The 19,780-nt window shown below is 39.2% G+C and overlaps 1 protein-coding gene across 1 annotated transcript; it reads right to left on the minus strand.

Moving 5' to 3' along the window:
• Positions 1-16,187: 16,187 nt before the first annotated feature.
• Positions 16,188-17,973, minus strand: LOC104217326 (phospholipase A1-II 1-like). Its single transcript, XM_009767540.2, has 2 exons — positions 17,265-17,973; positions 16,188-16,874 (listed from the first exon to the last, which is right to left on the minus strand). The coding sequence occupies exons 1-2, from the start codon at positions 17,922-17,924 to the stop codon at positions 16,290-16,292; spliced, it is 1,245 nt and encodes a 414-aa protein (XP_009765842.1). The 5' UTR covers positions 17,925-17,973; the 3' UTR covers positions 16,188-16,289.
• Positions 17,974-19,780: the final 1,807 nt, after the last annotated feature.

Raw genomic sequence — 19,780 nt, forward strand, 5'->3', positions numbered from 1 at the left:
AATTGTTGAATAACCTCACCATGCACATACCCGGGGGTGATCCCATGTCACCCTATCTCACATAGGTTCGATAACACAATATAACTGAAATTTCACAATCCATCCTAGTCCATAAACCATAGAACCACATTTCCTCTTCTAAAATCATCAACACGATCAGAATCTCACATTTATACTGTGAATAAGTCCGAACAAGTTGTAATAAACCATATATGCTATCTCCGGTGCAATCACATGATATACCACATAACTCAACACTTGTAGTGATAACCTCTAACCACAGCAGTTGCACACAACATCCGCATACCGATAGAAAAACTCTTATCAACTAAAGTCTTATCCCAACACTTTCATATACTACCAATGATCACTAAGACACGCGGTAAGCCATAACCATTTCCCAGATCAACCATTCATGAAGCCACTCCTTCCTTGGCAAATACCACAACAAATTTCTGAACCGAAGCTCGATACTATCCTTCCAACATGCTGAAATCGCATCCGTTCGTATTTTGTTAATGATCCCCAACGATCTTCTCTAATCCAACACATTACTCTAGTGACATGACACATCCATACAGATCTAAGCCACAACTTGTACAATACACGCATCAATACGCAACAGTCCGAACATACTCAAATCATGAAAATGACTCAAATAAAAGAACCTCAAGTTTACTAGTACCACCACAACACAAGACTGAGAACCTGTCTTACATCATAGGAACAGAACACACGAATCTAACCTACAAGGTCATGCCTCTATATAACTTCGCGGCGATGTGAGATCCTATCCAACACTGCTCCACATGAGCCACCTTAGTCATATTGCTCGAAATCGACAACCACGCACAATTCGATGTCTGGAACCAAAGCAAATCATCATACCCACTGTGAAGCAAATAACATATACCACACTAACCCGAAAGGATATAACCGATATGCTATTCACCGAGCAACACCCAATCACTCTTCCCGCTCGACTTCCACTATGAAACCCCAATAGAACCGCAACATATGTACCTATAACAACAAATCATAACATCTCGCAACACAGAAAGGTAACTCACGGATCTCCCCAGATTACTAATAAGCTCAGTAATAATCGAATCAACACACCCCTCAACAGTACAATTCGAAGCCAACCAAGCCGGCTCAAATTAGAACATGCATCCACATTGGCCTGCCAACGAGATCCTTATCACAAAAATCCTGGAGTTGCTCTTCAACTCCTTTAACTCTGTCGGTGCCATACAATATAGTGCCCGACATCAAATCAATACCGAAATCAACAACCTTGCCCGACAACATGCTTGACCACAAGAAACATATCTGAAAAGTCCCTCACCACCAGAACTAAATCAATGGTAGGAGCCTCTACACTGACATATATCACAAAAACCCAACTAAGAAAAACAATCCTTCTCAGCCGCCCGCTGAGTCTTTGAAAGATAAAACCACTCCACTAGGACATAATCCGTTGAACCTCGCCACTCAATTCGTGACATTTCCGGCATTGCCTTAGCGCAATTATCTAGAATGACACCACATAGAGACAAACAATATGAGCTCGATATCACATCCAAAACCTAACATACCAAGCAACAAAAGATCCACTCGGGTCTCCAAATCCCGAGAGCCACTAAACAGTGCCGATACACACGACTCACAACTACAACATAGCCTGAATGTGAGAACTTCCCGTCTCCAACTCCATATGGCCTATGAATCAACATATCTGGTCCTAATTCCACCATCTGAATACATACCACACCTCAAATACCCAATCATTCCATGAGAGAAAATCTAGAATTCCTCTATGCCACCAAGCAAACTCGAATATCAGTAGTCGATCTAACAACAAAATGCCGCAATAATACTGAAGTATCATCAACTTAATCACATTGCCCTTTCTGAAACATATGCCCTCATCAAATCACCCCAAATTAGCAATACCATTTCTTTAATCATCCGAAGACCCTTTCTCTAATTATCTGAAGCTCGTTCCTCTAATTATTTGAAACTGTCTGCCGCCTAAGAGTTGTGACCTTCTTTTCAGAACCGAACCGCAACCTTACACACGCGATTCTCAATCCTTCACAACATACCGCATAACCCGAACCATCCTAGGATAACCATGAGAACTTCATATCCCTTCCGAACCACAAGTAACTATGCATTCCACTAGCCAAGAACTCCCCATTGATCCTATCTAGAAGAGAACCACTATACATCGCATGCTCCTCACGCCAATAGGGAAAAAATACCTCTCTAACTGTGGTGGAAACCATCTAGAACTCCCTGAATTCCTTTTTCACAATACTAACCCATCAGGACTGAATCCTTCTAACTCAACCGAGTTATGCATGTCACTAAAACCCAAAAGAATTACCGCGAAACAACTGCAGAGACTCGTTACCTCGAAAACACCCAAGGAACTAATCATATCCTTACCATACCGATCTGGCCTACTACCACACTATCCCATCTATTCGAGTTTCCCTCTGATCTACCGATAGCTTGACACTTCTTCTTGCTACAACGCCACAATTCCTCAACCCAGACTCACCACGCGAGACCCAAGCATGAAACCACATTGTCTAAGGCTCATAAGCTGCTGAGTACTCTCTTAAATGTTTTCAAAAGCACCACGTTCAAAGTACCTACCCCGAAGGGACTTCCTGCGAATCTAGAACCATTACCTTCCTAATACTGATATATAGAATCCCTGAGTTAATGTATAAAGTACCATAAGTCTTGACATCTTCCAAATGAAAACTCAGTTCCTAACCACATATAAAACTTTAAAATAACCAATTGCTACATGTAGAATCTTGAACACATTAGAATCATTATCGAGAGTCATCCACTCTATTCAAACTGCAATTAGTCTGATCAAATGAACCGAACAACCCGTGCCTCATTGGCACTCCGACACCGCAGAATGTAACCTCATCCCACTACAACCAAGCAACTTCCTGCTCTATGCACCGAGCATTCTTGCCAATAACAACTCAAGACATCCCGTGATTCTCACACACCTATGAAGCATAATATAATCTTCGTCAAAATTTTCCTTTACTCAAGCCATCCTCGGTCTCAATTTCCGCAAGCCATAACTGATTCACAAGCACGCCTCAAACTGGAACCAACATAGCACCTAACCGTGCAATTGCCTAATCAATAGCAGGCTCATCCACTTGGCTCGAAGCTATAGATCAGCACACACTCAATAAATCATAACGATTATACTCTATTGATGCCATGATACCATAGTGAGATTAAACTCGAATCTTTTATAAGCCTGTGAAAACACAGATCATCTAAAATTTTAACTCTTCTGCAAATCTCGCATTCCATTCTCACAACAGTTACACCCGCTCTCTAAGTGACCCAATTTAAATTGCAACACATATCTTTCACTCTCAAATGAGATCTTCTAACAGACACATAAGGATCGTACAACCTCAGAACATTTCACAGGAGACAAATCACCTACTTTGCCTCTAACTAACATTTCTGTATACCTTCCACCATCATAAATTGTATGCAGTCACTTAGTCTTCCTGAGTCTGAAATCATACCGCAACATGAAATTTACTTCACTCACAGTTGGGAAACATGAAAAGATCCTTCACACGCCCATAACTCCGGGCTATACCTCGAATCAAGATGGAATTCAAGCACCTAATAGTTCTTCTATCCTCTAGCAGACCTTCTCGTCACTTCCAAATCATGTGGATACATCTCACAGTACCGATATACTCATCACATAGTTATCCAGCCATCACTTCCACTAGTAGGGACAATACCGAACATATATGTTCAAAAATACTTGCTCACACAATCAACACCTCGGTGGTCAAGATATAGGAAAAGATCAATCCTCAAGTCCTCCAGACTGGCCAAACATCAACTCACAAAGATCATATCTCGCCCCTCGATCAGGGAATCGCAAGCCATCGAGGCACATCTGATACTGAGCGCTCATGCGCACATACAAACGCGTGGAAGGAATTCAAGAGTTACTTTTCAAGCTGAATCAAGGACGTACGATTAGAATTCAAAAATGTGAAGTTTTCCTAAATGTTCTACAACCTTTCGATGATAAATACAGGCGTCTCCGTACCGATCCGTGAGACTCTACTAAACCTGCTTATGACTCGTGAGACCTATGTAACCTAGGCTCTGATACCAACTTGTCACGACCCTAACCCCGAACCCAGTCGTGATGACGCCTCTCGTAATGACAAGATCAGCCAGTTCAACCCAACTCAACTTTTAAAGCATTTAATCAACATAAAAATAGTCTAAAAATGATTTAAACAATACTAAATAGCGGAAATATCATTAATAATGCGGAAACTTCAACCCGACACAGCCCTAACCAGGTTGTCACAAGTCACGAGCATCTACTAGGGTATAAATACAACTGAAAGTCTAAGTGTACAAATATAGACTAATGAATGAAGAGAGAGAGAGAGAGAAGTAGTGCTGCGAACATCGGCAGCTACCTTGCTAAACTCTGATGACTCTACCGGGTGTATAAATACCTGAATCTGCACACAAGGTGCATGGAGTAAAGTGAGTACTCCAACTCAGTGAGTAATAATCATAACTAAAGTCTGAATGGTAAGAAATCACGTAAAGCATACCAAGATGATGTATAGAAGCAGTTCAAAAACCAGTAAGAAAGCAGTGAAGTTGCAAAATCTCTTTAAACATCTTAGCTCAGTTTAAACATCTTTGAAAATGGCTTTTCAATAGTATGCAAATAAATGCAAAACAGTTAGTGCAGATAAGCACAGAAATCTGCCCCCTAGGCACAAATAACATAGTTTAATAGGTAAATGACAGGTAAATATGAAAGATAAACACATAAAGGTTCACCCCTCGGGCTCAATGTCAACAACTCTGCCCCTCGGGCAATATCTCAAAACAATACCAGCCCCTTGGGAAATCACAGAACAATATCAGCCCCTTGGGCTATATCTCACATCACAATGGGTACCTGCACTCACTAGGGGGTACAGACTCCGAGAGGGGCCCCTTACGGCCCAAGCGCAATATCAATCCATCTCGTGGCATCAAATCTAGGCCCTTGGCCTCAGATTAGTCAAGCCACCTCGTGGCGTATATATCTCAAGCCCTCAACCTCATAAACAATATCAACAAGACACCTCGTGGCATACATATATCAGGCCCTCGGCCTCAAATCAGTATTAGTGTTTCCTCAAATGTAGGCCCTTGGCCTTACCTAGGCAAAAATACTCACAAGACCCTCGGGCATTAGTAAAACAGTATTTCTCAGCTCAAAACATCATTTAAATTATCATTTAAGTCTCAAAACGGAGTAATAATGGTTGAGTAGTAAAACAGTGGAAAATAACATGACTGAGTTCAATTAATAAGTCAAAATAGTGAGAAAATAGTAATAAAATCCCCGAAGGGTTCAAATAGTTGGCACGAAGCTCAAATATGGCAATCAGCCCAAATCATGATGATAACATATAAGTTTCAGTCAAATACGTGATAAAATCATCAGTTGGGACGGACCAAGTCACAATCCCCAATAATACACGACCCCACGCTTGTCAAGAAAGGAGAACTTTATGAAAGAGGATAACTACTCAGAATAGCGGAATCTCTAAAAAGGCGAAGACAAATATATATATATGGGAAAAACGGTGACCACCTGCCTGCCTCAAAGGTCGATTTAAAATATGGGCTAAAGCTTTTATCGCTTTGGAAATATATGTCGGCGGAATCGCCTTGGTCATTTCATAACCGTATCATACACTCGACACCGCCATACAACGTTTTGGGGTTGAAGACCCTGTGTCAATCAAGTCCCGAGATGGTACCCGATCTCGAGGACCTTAACCAAGAAGAAGATAGACTCCAAGAATCCATTGGCATTATTGCAAGTCCTAATATGGTGCCCGATCTCGAGGACCTCCATCAAAAAGAAGTTAGGCTCTAGGAAGTCATTGGCATCATTACAAGTCCCGAGATGGTATCCGATCTCGAGGACCTTCACCAAAAAGAAAATAGGCTCCAGGAAGCCATTAATATCATTACGAGACTCGAGATGGTACCCGATCTCGAGGGCTCCTCTCAAGAAGAAAATAAGTGCTTAAACTCTACTCATAGGGGCTTGGCTTCGAGGTACTATCTAAACTCGGGTAAGCTCTCACCCGGGATCTATCTGCAATACCTTAAGGTTATCTATACTGAGTTCAAAACAAGTCCCTAGGTAGCCCGAGCTTGAGCAAATCCCCACTCGGGGACTATTTTGAAAGCCTAAAGACAATCTTTATTCTTAAGGCATCCGAGCAAATCCCCCCACTGAAGACTATCAAGAGGTCTAAAAGGCTAAGTCTCGTACTAAAAGTTCGAAGCCCTATTCTCATTCAATCGGAGTCGGGGATCCCGACAGTACTCGAGCCATCCTTGATCTCCACCTTCGTAGGCCATAACTGATTCACCAGTACGCTTCAAACTGGAACCAACATAGCACATAAACGTGCAATCAACTAATCAATAGCAGACTTCCCAACTTGGCCCGAAGCCATAGATCAAAACACACTCAATAACTCATAACGCATATACTCTATTGTTGTCATAGAACCTTAGTGAGATTAAACTCAAATACCTTGTAAGCTTGTGAAAACACGGATCATCTAGAATTTAACTCTCTTGCAAATCTTGCATTCATCCTCACAACAGTCAAGCCCACTCTCTTAAGTGAACCAATTTAAATTACAACACATATCTTTAACTTGAAAATGAGATCTTCTATCAGACAACATAAATATCGCACAAACTTCCGAACACTCCGCAGGAGATAACCCACATGCTTTGCCTCAAACTAACTTTTCTGCATACCTTCCACTATCATAAACTTTATGCCCTCACTTAGTCTTACTGAGCCTGAACTCATAGCGCAACATAAAATATACTTCACTCCCAACTGGGAAACATGAAAATATTCTTCATAGGCCCATAACTCGGGGTATACCTCAAATCAAGATGGAAATCAAGCACCTAATAGTTCTTCTATCCTCCAGAAGACCCTTCTCGTAGCCTTCAAATCATATGGATACATCTCGTAGTACTAGCATACTCATCACATAGTTATCCAACCATCACTCCCACTAGTAGGGACACTACCGAACATATGAGTTCAAAAACACTTGTTCACACAATCAGCACCTTGGTGCTCAAGCAATAGGCAAAGATCTGGCCTCAAGTCCTCCAGACTGACCCAACATCAACTCATAGAGATCTCATCTCGCCCCTCGATCAGGGAATCACAAGACATCAAGGCACACCTGATACTAAGCGCTCATGCGTGCATACGAACGCGTGGAAGGAATTCAAAGAGTTACAGCTGAATCAAGGATGCACGATAAGAATTCAAGAATGTGAAGTTTTCCTAAAGGTTCTGCAGCCTCTCGAGGATAAATACAGACGTCTCTGTACCGATCCGCGAGACTCTACTAAACCTGCTCATGAATCGTGAGACCTATGTAATCTAGGCTCTGATACCAACTTGTCTCGACCCCAAATACCGGTCGTGATGGCGCCTATTATATTACTAGGCAAGCCAGACCAATTATAAACCACAACCCATTTTCATTTTAAACAAATCATTTGCTAACACGGTTTAATTAACAATTATCATAATAAGTGTTTAAAACAGCAAGATAGATATGCGGAAGTCAACAAGACATAGAAACTACACAGCCCACACTGATCTAGTGTCACAAGTCTAGAGCCTCCAATACAAGTCTGGACAACCTACTACATAGATAGTCTAGAAATGCGGAAAAGTAATAAGATAGAAGGGAAAAATTAGGGATGCGGACGCCATGCAGCTACCTCGAAATCCCCAGCAATTGCTGAACGACTGAAAATCTCTCACTCGGCCACTAGGGCACCTAGATCTACATGCAAGGTGCAGGGAGTAATGTGAGTACTCCGACTCAGTGAGTAATAAAGATAAATAATGACTGAAAGTAAGAAAACACGTATACACAGGGTATTCTATAATGAAGCAATTAAATAGGTAATTTGTAAGCAGTAAACCAATGAAAAGCAAAATAAAGTACTTCTACAACAAATAAACAGGTAATTGACAAACAATTATGATAAATTAAACACATAGAAGTTCACCCCTCGGGCACATCATCAACTATTTCCGCCCCTCGGGCTCAATCTCACATCACAATGGGTGCCCGCGCTCACTGGGGGTTGCAAACTCCGGGAGGGGCCCCTTACGGCCCAAGCGCAATATCAAGCCATCTCGTGGCATCAAATCTAGGCCCATAAAGGTTATATTATGCTTTATAGGTGTATGAGAATAACAGAATATCTTGAGTGGTCATTGGTAAAGGGTGTGCGGTGCATAGAAAAAGAAGTGGTTTGGTTGCATTAAGGTAAGGCTACATTCTGCAGTGTCGGAGTGCTAACGAGGCACATGTTGTTCGGTTTGTTTGATCAGACTAATTGCAGTTTGAGTAGAGTGAATAACTCATGGGAGTGGTTCTAATGTGTTCAAGATTCTACATGTAACAATGGGGTATTTTAAAGTTGTATATGTGGTTAGAGACTGAGTTTTCATTAAAAGATGTCGAGACTTGTGGTGTTTTCTACATTAATTGTGGGATTCTATGTATCAATATCAGGAGGTAACGAATTTAGATTTGCAGGAAGTTCTTCAGAGTAAAGTATTTCGAATATGGTGCTTTGGGGAATATTTAGGAGAGTATTCAGCGACTTATGAGTCTTAGACAGTGTGGTTTTATGTTTGGGTCTCGTGTGGTGAGTTTGGGTTGAGGAATTGTAGTGCTATAGCACGAGGGAATATCAAGTTGAAGATGAAGCAGAAGGAAACTCGAATAGATGGGATAGCTTGGTAGTAGGCCGGATCGGTATGGTAAGGATATGATTAGTTCCTTGGGTGTGTACGGGGTAATAAGTTCCTACAGGTATTTCGTGGCAATGCTCTTAGGTTTTGATGGCTTGCGTAGCTTGGTCGAGTTAGAAGGATTCAGTCCTGGTGGGTCTGGTTTGTGCAAGGGGAACTCGGAGAATTCTTAATGGATTGGTTGAAGATGTATATTTCCTATGGGCATGAGGAGCATGTAATGCATAGTGATTTCCTTCTAGATGGGATCAATGGAAAGTTCTTGACTAGTGGAGTACGTAGATGTTTGTGGCTTGGAAGGGAGTTGAAGTTCTCATGTTATCTTAAGATGGTATGGTAAATGCGGTATATTGTGGAGGATTGAGATTTGCGTGTGTAAGGTTACGGTTTAGTTTTGAACGGAAAGTCATAAAATTCTTAGGCAGCACGGGCAGTTTCAGATGATTAGAGAAATGAGATTCAGATGATTAGGGGGTGATCTCCAAATGATTAAGGAAATGGTATTGCTAAATGAGAGTGATTTGACGAGGGTATATGTTTCAGAAAAGGCAATATGATTAAGTTGATGGTACTTCGGTAGAATTGTGGCACTTTCTTGTTAGATCGACTGATGATATTCGAGTTTGTTTGGTGACACAAGGGAACTTTAGAGTATCTTTCGTGGAAGGATTGGGTATTTGAGGTGTGGTATGCATTCAGACGACGGAATTGGGATCAGGTATGTTGATTTATGTGCCATATCGATTTGGAGACAAGGAAGTTCTCACATTCAGGCTATGTTGTGGTTGTGAGTCGTGTGTATCGACACTATTTAGTGACTAGCGAAGTTTGGAGACCCGAACGGATCTTTTGTGCTTGGCATGTTAGATTTTGGATGAGATATTGGGTTCAGACTAGTTGTCTCTATGTTGTGTCATTCTGGACTATTACGCTAAGACGACACTGTTGGCTATGCCGGAAATGCCACAGATTGAGTGGCGAGGTCCGTAGGATTATGCCCTAGTGGAGTGGTTTTATATTTCGAAGGCCCAGCGGACGGCTGGGAAGGATTGTCCTTCTTATTTGGGCTTTCATAAAGAATGTCAGTGTAGAGGCTTCTACCATCAATTCAGTTCCGGTGGTGATGGACTTTTTGGATGTGTTTCTTCTAGTCGGGCATGTCGCCGGGCAGGGTGGTTGATTTTGGTATTGATTTGATGCCGGGCACTGTATCGTATGACATCGGTAGAGTTAAAGGAGTGGAAGGAGCAGCTTCGGGATTTCCTTGATAAGGAGTTCGTTGGTAGGCCAATGTGGATGTGTGTTCTAACTTGAGTCGGCTTAGTTGGCTCCGAAATGTATTATTGAGGGATATGTTGATTCGATTGTTATTGAGATATTAGTAATCCGGAGAGATCTATGAGTTACCTTTCTGTGTTGCGAGGCGCTATGATTTGTTGGTTATAGGCACACATGGTGTGGTTCTATTGGGGTCTCGTAGTGGAAGTCGAGCAGGAAGAGTAATTGAGTGTTGCTCGGTGAATGGCGTATCGGTTATGTCCTTTCGGGTTTGTGTGGTGTATGTTATTTGCTTCACCGTGAGTATGATGAATTGCTTTGGTTCCAGACATCAAATTGTGTGTTGTTGTCGATTTCGAGCATAGTGACTTAAGGTGGTTCATGTGGAGCAGTATTGGATAGGATCGCACATCGCTGCGAAGTTTTGTGGAGGTATGACCTTGCGGGTTAGATTCATGTGTTTTGTTCCTATGATGTGAGATGGGTTCTTAGCCTTGTTTTGTGGTGGTACCGGTGAGCTTGAGGTACAGCTCTTTCATTTGAGTCATTTTCCTGATTTGAGTATGTTTGGACCGTTGCTTATTGGTGCGCGTATTATGCAAGTTGTGGCCTAGGCCTATATTGATGTGTCATGTCACCAGAGTGGTGTGTTGGATTAGAGGAGATCGTTGGGATCATTAATGAATACGAACAGATTCGATTTTAGCATGTTGGAAGGATAATATCGAGGTTCGGCTCGGGAATTTGCTATGGTATTTGCCAAAGGAGAAGTGGATTCATGAATGGTTGATATGAGAAATGGTTATGGTTTATTGCGTGTTTCATTTATCATTGGCAGTATATGGAAGTGTTGGAATGAGACTTTAGTTGATAAGATGTTTTCTATCGGTATTTGGTTGTTATGTGCAGCTGTTGTGGTTAGAAGTTATTGCTGCAAGTGTTTGAGTTATCTGGTATATCATGTGATTGCACGTGAGATAGCAGATATTGTTTATTATAGCTTGTTCGGACTTATTCACAGTATAAATGTGAGATTCTGATCGTATTGAGGATTTTTGAAGTAGAAATATGGTTCTATGGTTTATGGACTAGGATGGATCGTGAAATTTCAGCTATATTGTGTTATCGAACCTATATGAGATAGGGTGACATGAGATCACCCCCGTGTATATGCATGGTAAAGTTATTTAGCAATTGGTTGGATTCTGGAACAACTTTAGGCACGTTCGAGGACGAACGTGTGTTTAAGTGGGGGAGGATGTAATGACCCGACCAGTTGTTTTGAGCTTTTGCACTTCGCTCGCCAGTTCTCGGGCATGACTTGCCCCGTGTGGTGTATTATGACTTAGAATGAATTTGGAAAAACAGTCTCAGTTGAAAGCCTTAAATTTGAAAGGTTTGACCAAGAGTTGGCTTGTTTGTATATGATATCAGATCGGAATTTTTATGATTTGGTTAGCTCCGTTAGGTGATTTGGGACTTAGGGGTGTGATCGAAATGCATTTTGGAGGTCCGTGGAAAGTTTAGGCTTAAATTGGCAAAATTGAGATTTCAGTGTTTTCCGGTTGATAGGTGAGATTTCGATATAGAGGTTGGAATGAAATTTCGGAAATTGCAGTAGCTCCGTTGTGTCATTTGTGGCATGTGTGCGAAATTTCAGGTCATTCGGATGAGATTTGATAGACTTTTTGATCGAAAGTGTAATTTGGAAGTTCTTGGAGTTCTTATGCTTGAATCCTATGTTAAAGTGGTGATTTGATGTTGTTGTGAGCGTTCCGAAGTTTTAAACAGGTTTGAACGATGTCATGGGATGTGTTAGTACAATTGGTTTGAAGTTCCGGGGGTCCCGGGTAGGTTCCGGGATGTTTTAGGTAGAATATTATAGCTGTAGCAGGTCCAGAAGGGTTGCAGGTCTCGGAACCCACCAGCGCGGTCCGCACAAAACCAAGTGCGGCTGCGGTAGGTGTTGTGCGGACTACACAAAATGCAGTGCGGCCGCGGTGGGGAGCATTTCACTGGTCCTATTTCGAAAACTCATATCTTTTGATCTATAAAGAATTTTTAGATGATTCAAAATTGAAAGTTGTAGCCCTTTGTGTCTACTTTCCAGAAAGGTAAAGATATCGTAATTTAGACATTTGTAGATAAAGTTATTGTCAAAATACTAAAGCCTATCACTGCAGCGAAAAGCTTGTGCGGCCGCGGTTGATTTTGTGCGGTCCGCGGAGGTGGAAATCTGTGGGGTACTCTATAAATACGAGGTTTTGGGTTTTATTTGATTTTGACCTAGAGAGCTCAGATTTTGGCGATTTTTCGAAGATTATTCAAGAAATCCATCGTGGTAAGTGATTCTAACTCAGATTTGGCTAGAACATATGAATCTATTATTGAATTCACCATTTAATTCGTGATTTGGGATGAAATTTGGGAAGAAAATTTGTGGAATCTTCCAAAAATATAAAATGATGATTTGAAGGACCAAATGGTACAAAAATTAGATAATTTTGGTATAGTTAGACTCGTGAGGGTATGAGAATTCTGAAAATGTAAATTTTACCCGATTTCAAGATGTGGGCCCGGGGCTCGGTGTTTGGTAATTTCGGGAATCGTTCCCCTTGTTGATTGTTCTCACTTGGGCTTTGTTCCCTTAGCATATTGTGATGTATTCGTTCTGATTTTGGATAGATTCGACGCGTGTGGAGGCCGATTTGAGGGGAAAAGGCGTCACGAGCTAGAGATTTAGCCGGTTTGAGGTGAGTAACGATTGTAAATGATGCTCTGAGGGCTTGAAACCCCGAATCGCACATCGTAGTGCTATATTGAGGTGAGACACATGCTTGATGACGAGCGTGGGGTCATGCACTATTAGGGATCGTGACTTGGTCCGTCCCGATTGATGATTTTACCGCGTACTTGACTGAAACTTATTTATTATCATCATGATTTGGGCTGATTGCCATATTTTGGCTTTGTTCCAACTATTTGAATCCTTCGGGGATTTTTATTACTATTTCCTCACTGTTTTGACTTATTACTTGAACGCAATCATGTTATTTTCCACTGTTTTACTACTCAGCCATCTTTACTCAATTTTGAGACTTAAATGATATTTTTAAATGATGTTTTAGGCTGGGAAATACTGTTTTACTATTGCCCGAGGGGCTTGTGATGATATTTAGACTAAGTAAGGCCGAGGGCCTAGTTGTAAAGATACATTGATACTGATATGAGGCCGAGGGTCTGAGATACATAAATATGCCACGAGGTGGCTTGATTGATATAAGGCCGATGGCCTAGATTTGGTGCCACGAGATGGCTTGATATTGCGCTTGGGCCGTAAGGGGACCCTCCCGGAGTCTGCACACCCCTAGTGAGCGCGGGTACCCATTGTGATGTGATATTGAGCCCGAGGGGCGGAAATTGTTGATGTTGTGCCCGAGGGGCGAACTTTCTATGTGTTTACTTTATCATAACTGTCTGTCAATTACCTATTTATTTATTGTAGAAGTACTTTATTTTGCTTTTCATTGGTTTACTGCTTACAAATTACCTATTTAATTGCTTCATTATAGAATACCATGTGTATACGTGTTTTCTTACTTTCAGTCATTATTTATCTTTATTACTCACTGGGTCGAAGTACTCACATTACTCCCTGCACCTTGCGTGCAGATCTAGGTGCCCCAGTGGCCAAGTGAGAGTTTTTCAGTCGTTCAGCAATTGCCGGGGATTTCGAGGTAGCTGCATGGCGTCCGCAGCCCTGATTTCTCCCTTCTATCTTATTACTTTTCGCATTTCTAGACTATCTATGTAGTAGGTTGTCCAGACTTGAATTAGAGGCTCTAGACTTGTGACACCAGATCAGTGTGGGCTGTGTAGTTTCTACGTCTTGTTGACTTCCGCATATCTAGACTATCTATGTAGTAGGTTGTCCAGACTTGTATTAGAAAATCTAGACTTGTGACACCAGATCAGTGTGGGCCGTGTAGTTTCTACGTCTTGTTGTCTTCCACATATCTATCTTGCTATTTTAAACACTTATTATGATAATTGGTAATTAAACCGTGTTAGCAAATAATTTATTTAAAATAAAAATGGGTTGTGGTTTATAATTGGTCCGACTTGCCTAGTAATGTGAAAGGCGACATCATGACCTGTATTTGGGGTCGTGACAACCTTTAACCTTCCGTATATTAGTTGAATGTAGAAAGGTCATGTTTCCCTTTATTACGCCTAGCAAAAGCTTCTATAAAGAAGTAATTCACTTGCTGCAACAAACTAAATAATAGATCAAAATTCAAGAAACTCGTATTCTCTGCGTCTGGATGAAATTAAAATTGCAATTAATGCGCAAATGCTGAACTAAGTGAAAGCAAACAGATTAAAGGATGCCAGGTTATGCTCAATTAAAGTTCAAGAAACATTTCATTTCTTTAGGCATAACTAACTGTATGGGTGACCTGGAAAGTTGTAGAAGACCACCATCCTGCCAATTTTAGTAAGACAAGTGCCAGGGATCAGGTTAACTGTCCTCATTCGCATAATTGCGTACTACTTCATATATTCCATTTTATATGTTGTTCTTTCTTTTTAGTCTCTCTTTTTTATATATATAGCTATAAAAATATCCTGACATGTTTAAATTACAAGTTTTATTTTTGGTTTGTGTTAATCAAAGTCTTTCCTCTTAAACGTCGTAACCATCATCTAAAATGAAACAGAGTATTATACTATTGCAAATACATCTGTAACTCTATTACTATGTTTTAATTGTTATTTATATTTTACGTTAGATAACTTTGGACTTGTTGTCAGGTTCTTGACGAAGGCAAGAGATTGGTGAAAGAGTACAAATTAAAAATGAGGTGATCATCAGCATAACTATCACAGGTCATAGAATGGGCGCAGCAGTTGCGACACTAAACGCAATTATATTGACATATATATATATAGTTTTAAATGAATTCAACAAGCCAAGAATATACAAAGGGGCATAAGCAAGGGGTGTCCTGTTACTGCATTTCTATTTGCAAGTCCCAAACTAGGGGATTCCAATTTCAAGTAATGCATTTTCGGAGCTTGCAAATTCTGAAATCGTAATGCCATGGATGTCGTTCCAACTAATCCAATAACAGGGTATTCAGAAGTCGAGCTTGAATTAGCCATTGATAACATGAAATCGGATTATCTGAAAGGACCTGGAGATAACATGCAATGGCATTGCTGGATACCAAGCAGGATTTAAGCTTGAAGTACAACGTGATATTTCACTTGGTATAAGTATTTGGATGCATTGAAGGATGAATATAGTGTACCAAAAATCTTGGTGGAATGAGAAGAACAATGGATGGAATGGCTCAGGCTCAGCAGGAGGGTGGAATAACTTGTGTTTTGATGGATCATGAAGAGGAAGATGATGCGTGCTGATCTGTTTTTTCTTTAGTTTACTTAACTGTTACGCACAGTATAAAACTTATTTATACAATCAAATCATTTAAATGGTAATTGCAGCTAACTTTATATGGTAGCATTTAATAGTAACCTATATTAATAAATGACAAGTAATTTGGTATAACATATTAAATTATACTAAAGGTGTAAAATTCATTATATAACTTAAATATTTTTTCTTTAATTTCAGTTGACCATCTGTAACTTTCTTTCAAATGTAGAAAATTATATATAGCAACTTGTTTATATCTAGTACCCTCCGGTCTAAAATAAGGGATTTATATCAAATTCCTTTATATTGTATGTTTCGATCAACTTATAAGAAGAAAGTGACGTCTCTCCGTCTCTTTCTTTTTTGTTAAAATGGCATATGGATATTGCAGCCAGCTGCATCGAATTACGCCTTTTAAAAAAACAGGATTTTACATTTTTTTTCATTTTCCAATAAATATATGTCCATTATCCGTTCGTCGAAGCAAGATCGAATTAATTAACGTGAAACATATGATGTGGACGCACGAGTAACTATCATCCTAATATTAAATATACCTCGACTTTTTTTTTTAATATTAAGAAGCTGGCTCTGTTGATACAAAGGTCGAAAAAAAATCAAAACCTCTTATATTAACTAAAGATCATCATCTTCATGATCCATTAGAATCCAAGATCCATCTTGCTGTTGAACCATCCCTTTGTTCTTCTCAACCCACCATGAAGCTGGTACACCATATTCATCTTTTAACGCGTCTAAATACTTGTTAACAACAGAAATATCGTGTTGCACTTCTAGCTTAAACCCTCCTTTTGATCCTTGAGTTCCAGCAACTCCGTGCAAGTAACAGTCCATATTATGCCAACTGCTCTCATCTCCAGGACTTTTGAGATAGGTCGACTTCGTAGTATCAATGTCTAATTGAACACCAACATCAGAGTAACCAAGCAATGGGTAATTTGGAACTATATCTGGCGCATTTCGGACTCTTAGAGCTCGAAGATTTACAAGTTTGGAGAAGGTTTTCTTGAAATTTTCATCTCCCACTCTAGGACTTGCAAATAGAAATGCAGTTACTGGAAACCCCTTGTTAAATTCATTGAAAACAATATCCACTGCATTTAATGTCGCGACTGCTGCCCCCATGCTATGCCCTGTTACTGTTATGGTAATTTCCTCATTCTTGTATTGCTCCACCAATCTTTGAACTTCACCAAGCACCTAAAAAAGAGAATCCAAAGATTATTAACACAGTAGTCTCTCAGTCCCAATTTATGTAAACCTATTTCCTTTCGTTTCCAAAAAAACAAAAAAAAATTCTAAATTTGAAAATAAGTTGACATAAACTTTCATTACTCCCAATGAGAAGTTTTTATAACCACTTTGACATATTTAACACCACAAGTTTCAAAAAAATTATAACCGCACAAATGTTATTGCTTGTTTAGGACTATAAGTTTTTATAATCTTCAGTTTTTTCTTAAACCCGGTCAAATAGGTTCCATAGAGTATTTTTTGTTTTACATGATTAATGCTTAAAAACTGAATTATTAGCCCTTTAAGCAAAAAAAGAAGTCTGATTTCTTGTAATTAAGAGGAAGATGAATTTACCTGGTCTCTTGCACTGGCCTTATTGAATGGTGATCGGGAATCACTAGAAGTATAAACGGAATACCAACCGTGATGAACTTTGGGAATAGATTTTTGACCAAAGATTTCAGGGGCAGAGACTTGAATAAAATCAAAATCATTAAACCATTCCATAGTCTGAACACTTCCTCTCCAAGCAATTACTATATCCCTCCTTCCCAATGCCATTTTCCCTTCATCAGTAGCCACAGCAACAAAACCAACCCAATTTGACTCCTTGCTCCAAGCTTCTCTTGACAAAGATTTTATGAAAAGTGCTTCTGGAACTTGGACAGATGATGTCGCGTAAATATATTTGGTCACCTCATAGTTGAATGGATTGGGCATTTCAATCCCAGCTCGAGATAAGAGGTTCTTTTTCGAGTATCTGCAACTTCCTGCATACTTTGATAGTTTGTTGGTGTTGAAGGCGTCTCGAGTTGCTTGTGCCATTTCTCCATAGTGAATAAGGTATCGACGAAGATCATCGTCTAGTGGATTTAATAAGCCTTCCCAACTGTTATTCCCACTAAGAAACCTCCATCTTTCTGCTATATTGCCCATATATGGGTCTGCACTATGTATCTTCTCTAAATTGAAAAGAAGAAAAAGAAAACAATAGGAAAAAACAGGACTTTGCATCTTCTCTATTGGTTTTTCCTTACTCTGGAACAGTTAGAACATGTTCCTCTCCTTTGGTATGTTCCTTAGTCATTCTTCTATTTAAATACCCTATCCTATAGGTTGCGAAAACGTGTGGCTTAACTCAGGGGCGGATGTAGGTCTATAACACCGGACTCAATTGAACCCATAACTTTTGACGTAGAGCACAAATTTATATACAAAACACCACTAAAATCGCAATAAATTATAGATATGAACCCATAACTTTAGGATATAATGAGTTCAATACTAATAACCTTAAAGATTAAACCCATAAAATTAAAATCTTAGATCCGCCTCTGGCTTAACTCCCTTGCTTTTATGAATTTTACAAAAATGATAAATTAGATACTGTTTTTGTTTTTGGGCCATACTCGAGAATACGGCCGGCCATACCTGTGAAAGTTTTGATTTTTATCCGTTTTCAAAAAAAAAAATCTTGAAATATTTAAATCTGAATGATTCCTTAGCTTTTCAAGGCAGTATTATTGCATATCTAACACTTGAATATTTAAATCTCACATGATTTGACCAAACATTATAAATGTTCTCCAGGTTTCAAATGATATTGGACAACAAAATTATACTATTAATTTTATTTTACTTGTTATAGCAGATTAATTTTTTTTTACATTGTCCAAATATAAAAGTTAAACTCGTCTAAATCAATGATATTATTTGGTGCTAAGACAATAGTTTTATGTTTTCCAATTGTATAGGCGAATCATTTCCATTATCTCCTTTTCGGTTTTTCAAGTGTTCACATTTGATAGCTTTTTTCCGTCAGGATAAAGATTATATCAATCATTTAGCTTGAGAATTTCAGCTTTTGCCTTTTGTATTTCGACTCCACACTCAGGCTGTCATGCCGACATTATTAACCAATTTTAAACAGAAATTTCTCTCATTTCTTTTCATCTAAATTTGTACTCAAGACATATAAACTCCTAATTTTTGTACCTTTTTTTTTCTATTTATTTTCCTCTTTATCCATCCAATTTTTGTGAAAAGAGCTAAAAGATACCGGAAAGACAAGATTGTAAAAAAGAGGAAGGGTTAAAAACTTAAAGTTTTCTGCATTAAGTCAAACAGACAACGTGGTGGTTGGATGATTGGATCAAATAAAAGTGACCAATGGGAAAAAGAATGGAAATGCTTGCCATTTTCACAAGGCAAGACAAGAATTCCTATATGTTTGTCAATCTAGTATCTTCTACTGCATGCATATTGATTGTGGCCATTGCTCAATGTTGTTTTTGTGCAATGAACGTCACTACGTTCACATTTAAAATTCTTTGCTCAATAAACTCTACTTTGATTTTTAAGAAAAGTTAAAAGTTCTTCAACGCTAGTCAACGTCTTGATCCATGAAGGTAGGGTGGAAAATTTGTCATTGCTTCGAAGCATATAGTTGCTTATACATTGGAGTATCCAATGATTAAGCTCCAAATTTTAAACTATATATTTTATGTTTGAATGTTTTTTTTCTTTTTCAAAAAGAACAATTTTGTTACACATAAAAACAAGAAATATGGAAATAATTTCAAAGAAATGGAGTACAAAATAACTTATTTTTCATCTTATTTCTTCAAAGTCGTGTTAGGTAAAATTATAGACCTACAAATAATCGTATCATGTCAAATTAAGAGGTACAACTTTTTATGGAAGTATATAGACTTTAGAGATAGAAAATATTTACGTGCACCTAATATTTACTTAAAAAAATTGAATCATAGCAAGTGCAAATTAAAGTAAGAACTAACATTACTTAACTTTGTTAATTGATATATGTATGTAGGAAAGACATAGTATGTGTTTCATTTCCTGATTTGTGT

Source organism: Nicotiana sylvestris, chromosome 2, assembly GCF_000393655.2.
Source record: "Nicotiana sylvestris chromosome 2, ASM39365v2, whole genome shotgun sequence".
Taxonomy (NCBI): Eukaryota; Viridiplantae; Streptophyta; class Magnoliopsida; order Solanales; family Solanaceae; genus Nicotiana; species Nicotiana sylvestris.

Bases quoted from the DNA above. Each gene is read 5' to 3' on its own strand.
- LOC104217326 (XM_009767540.2), bottom strand. From the start codon at position 17,924: ATGCAAAGTCCTGTTTTTTCCTATTGTTTTCTTTTTCTTCTTTTCAAT. The intron at 16,875-17,264 runs GTAAATTCATCT...TCTCTTTTTTAG, and splicing joins AGGCCAGTGCAAGAGACCAG to GTGCTTGGTGAAGTTCAAAG.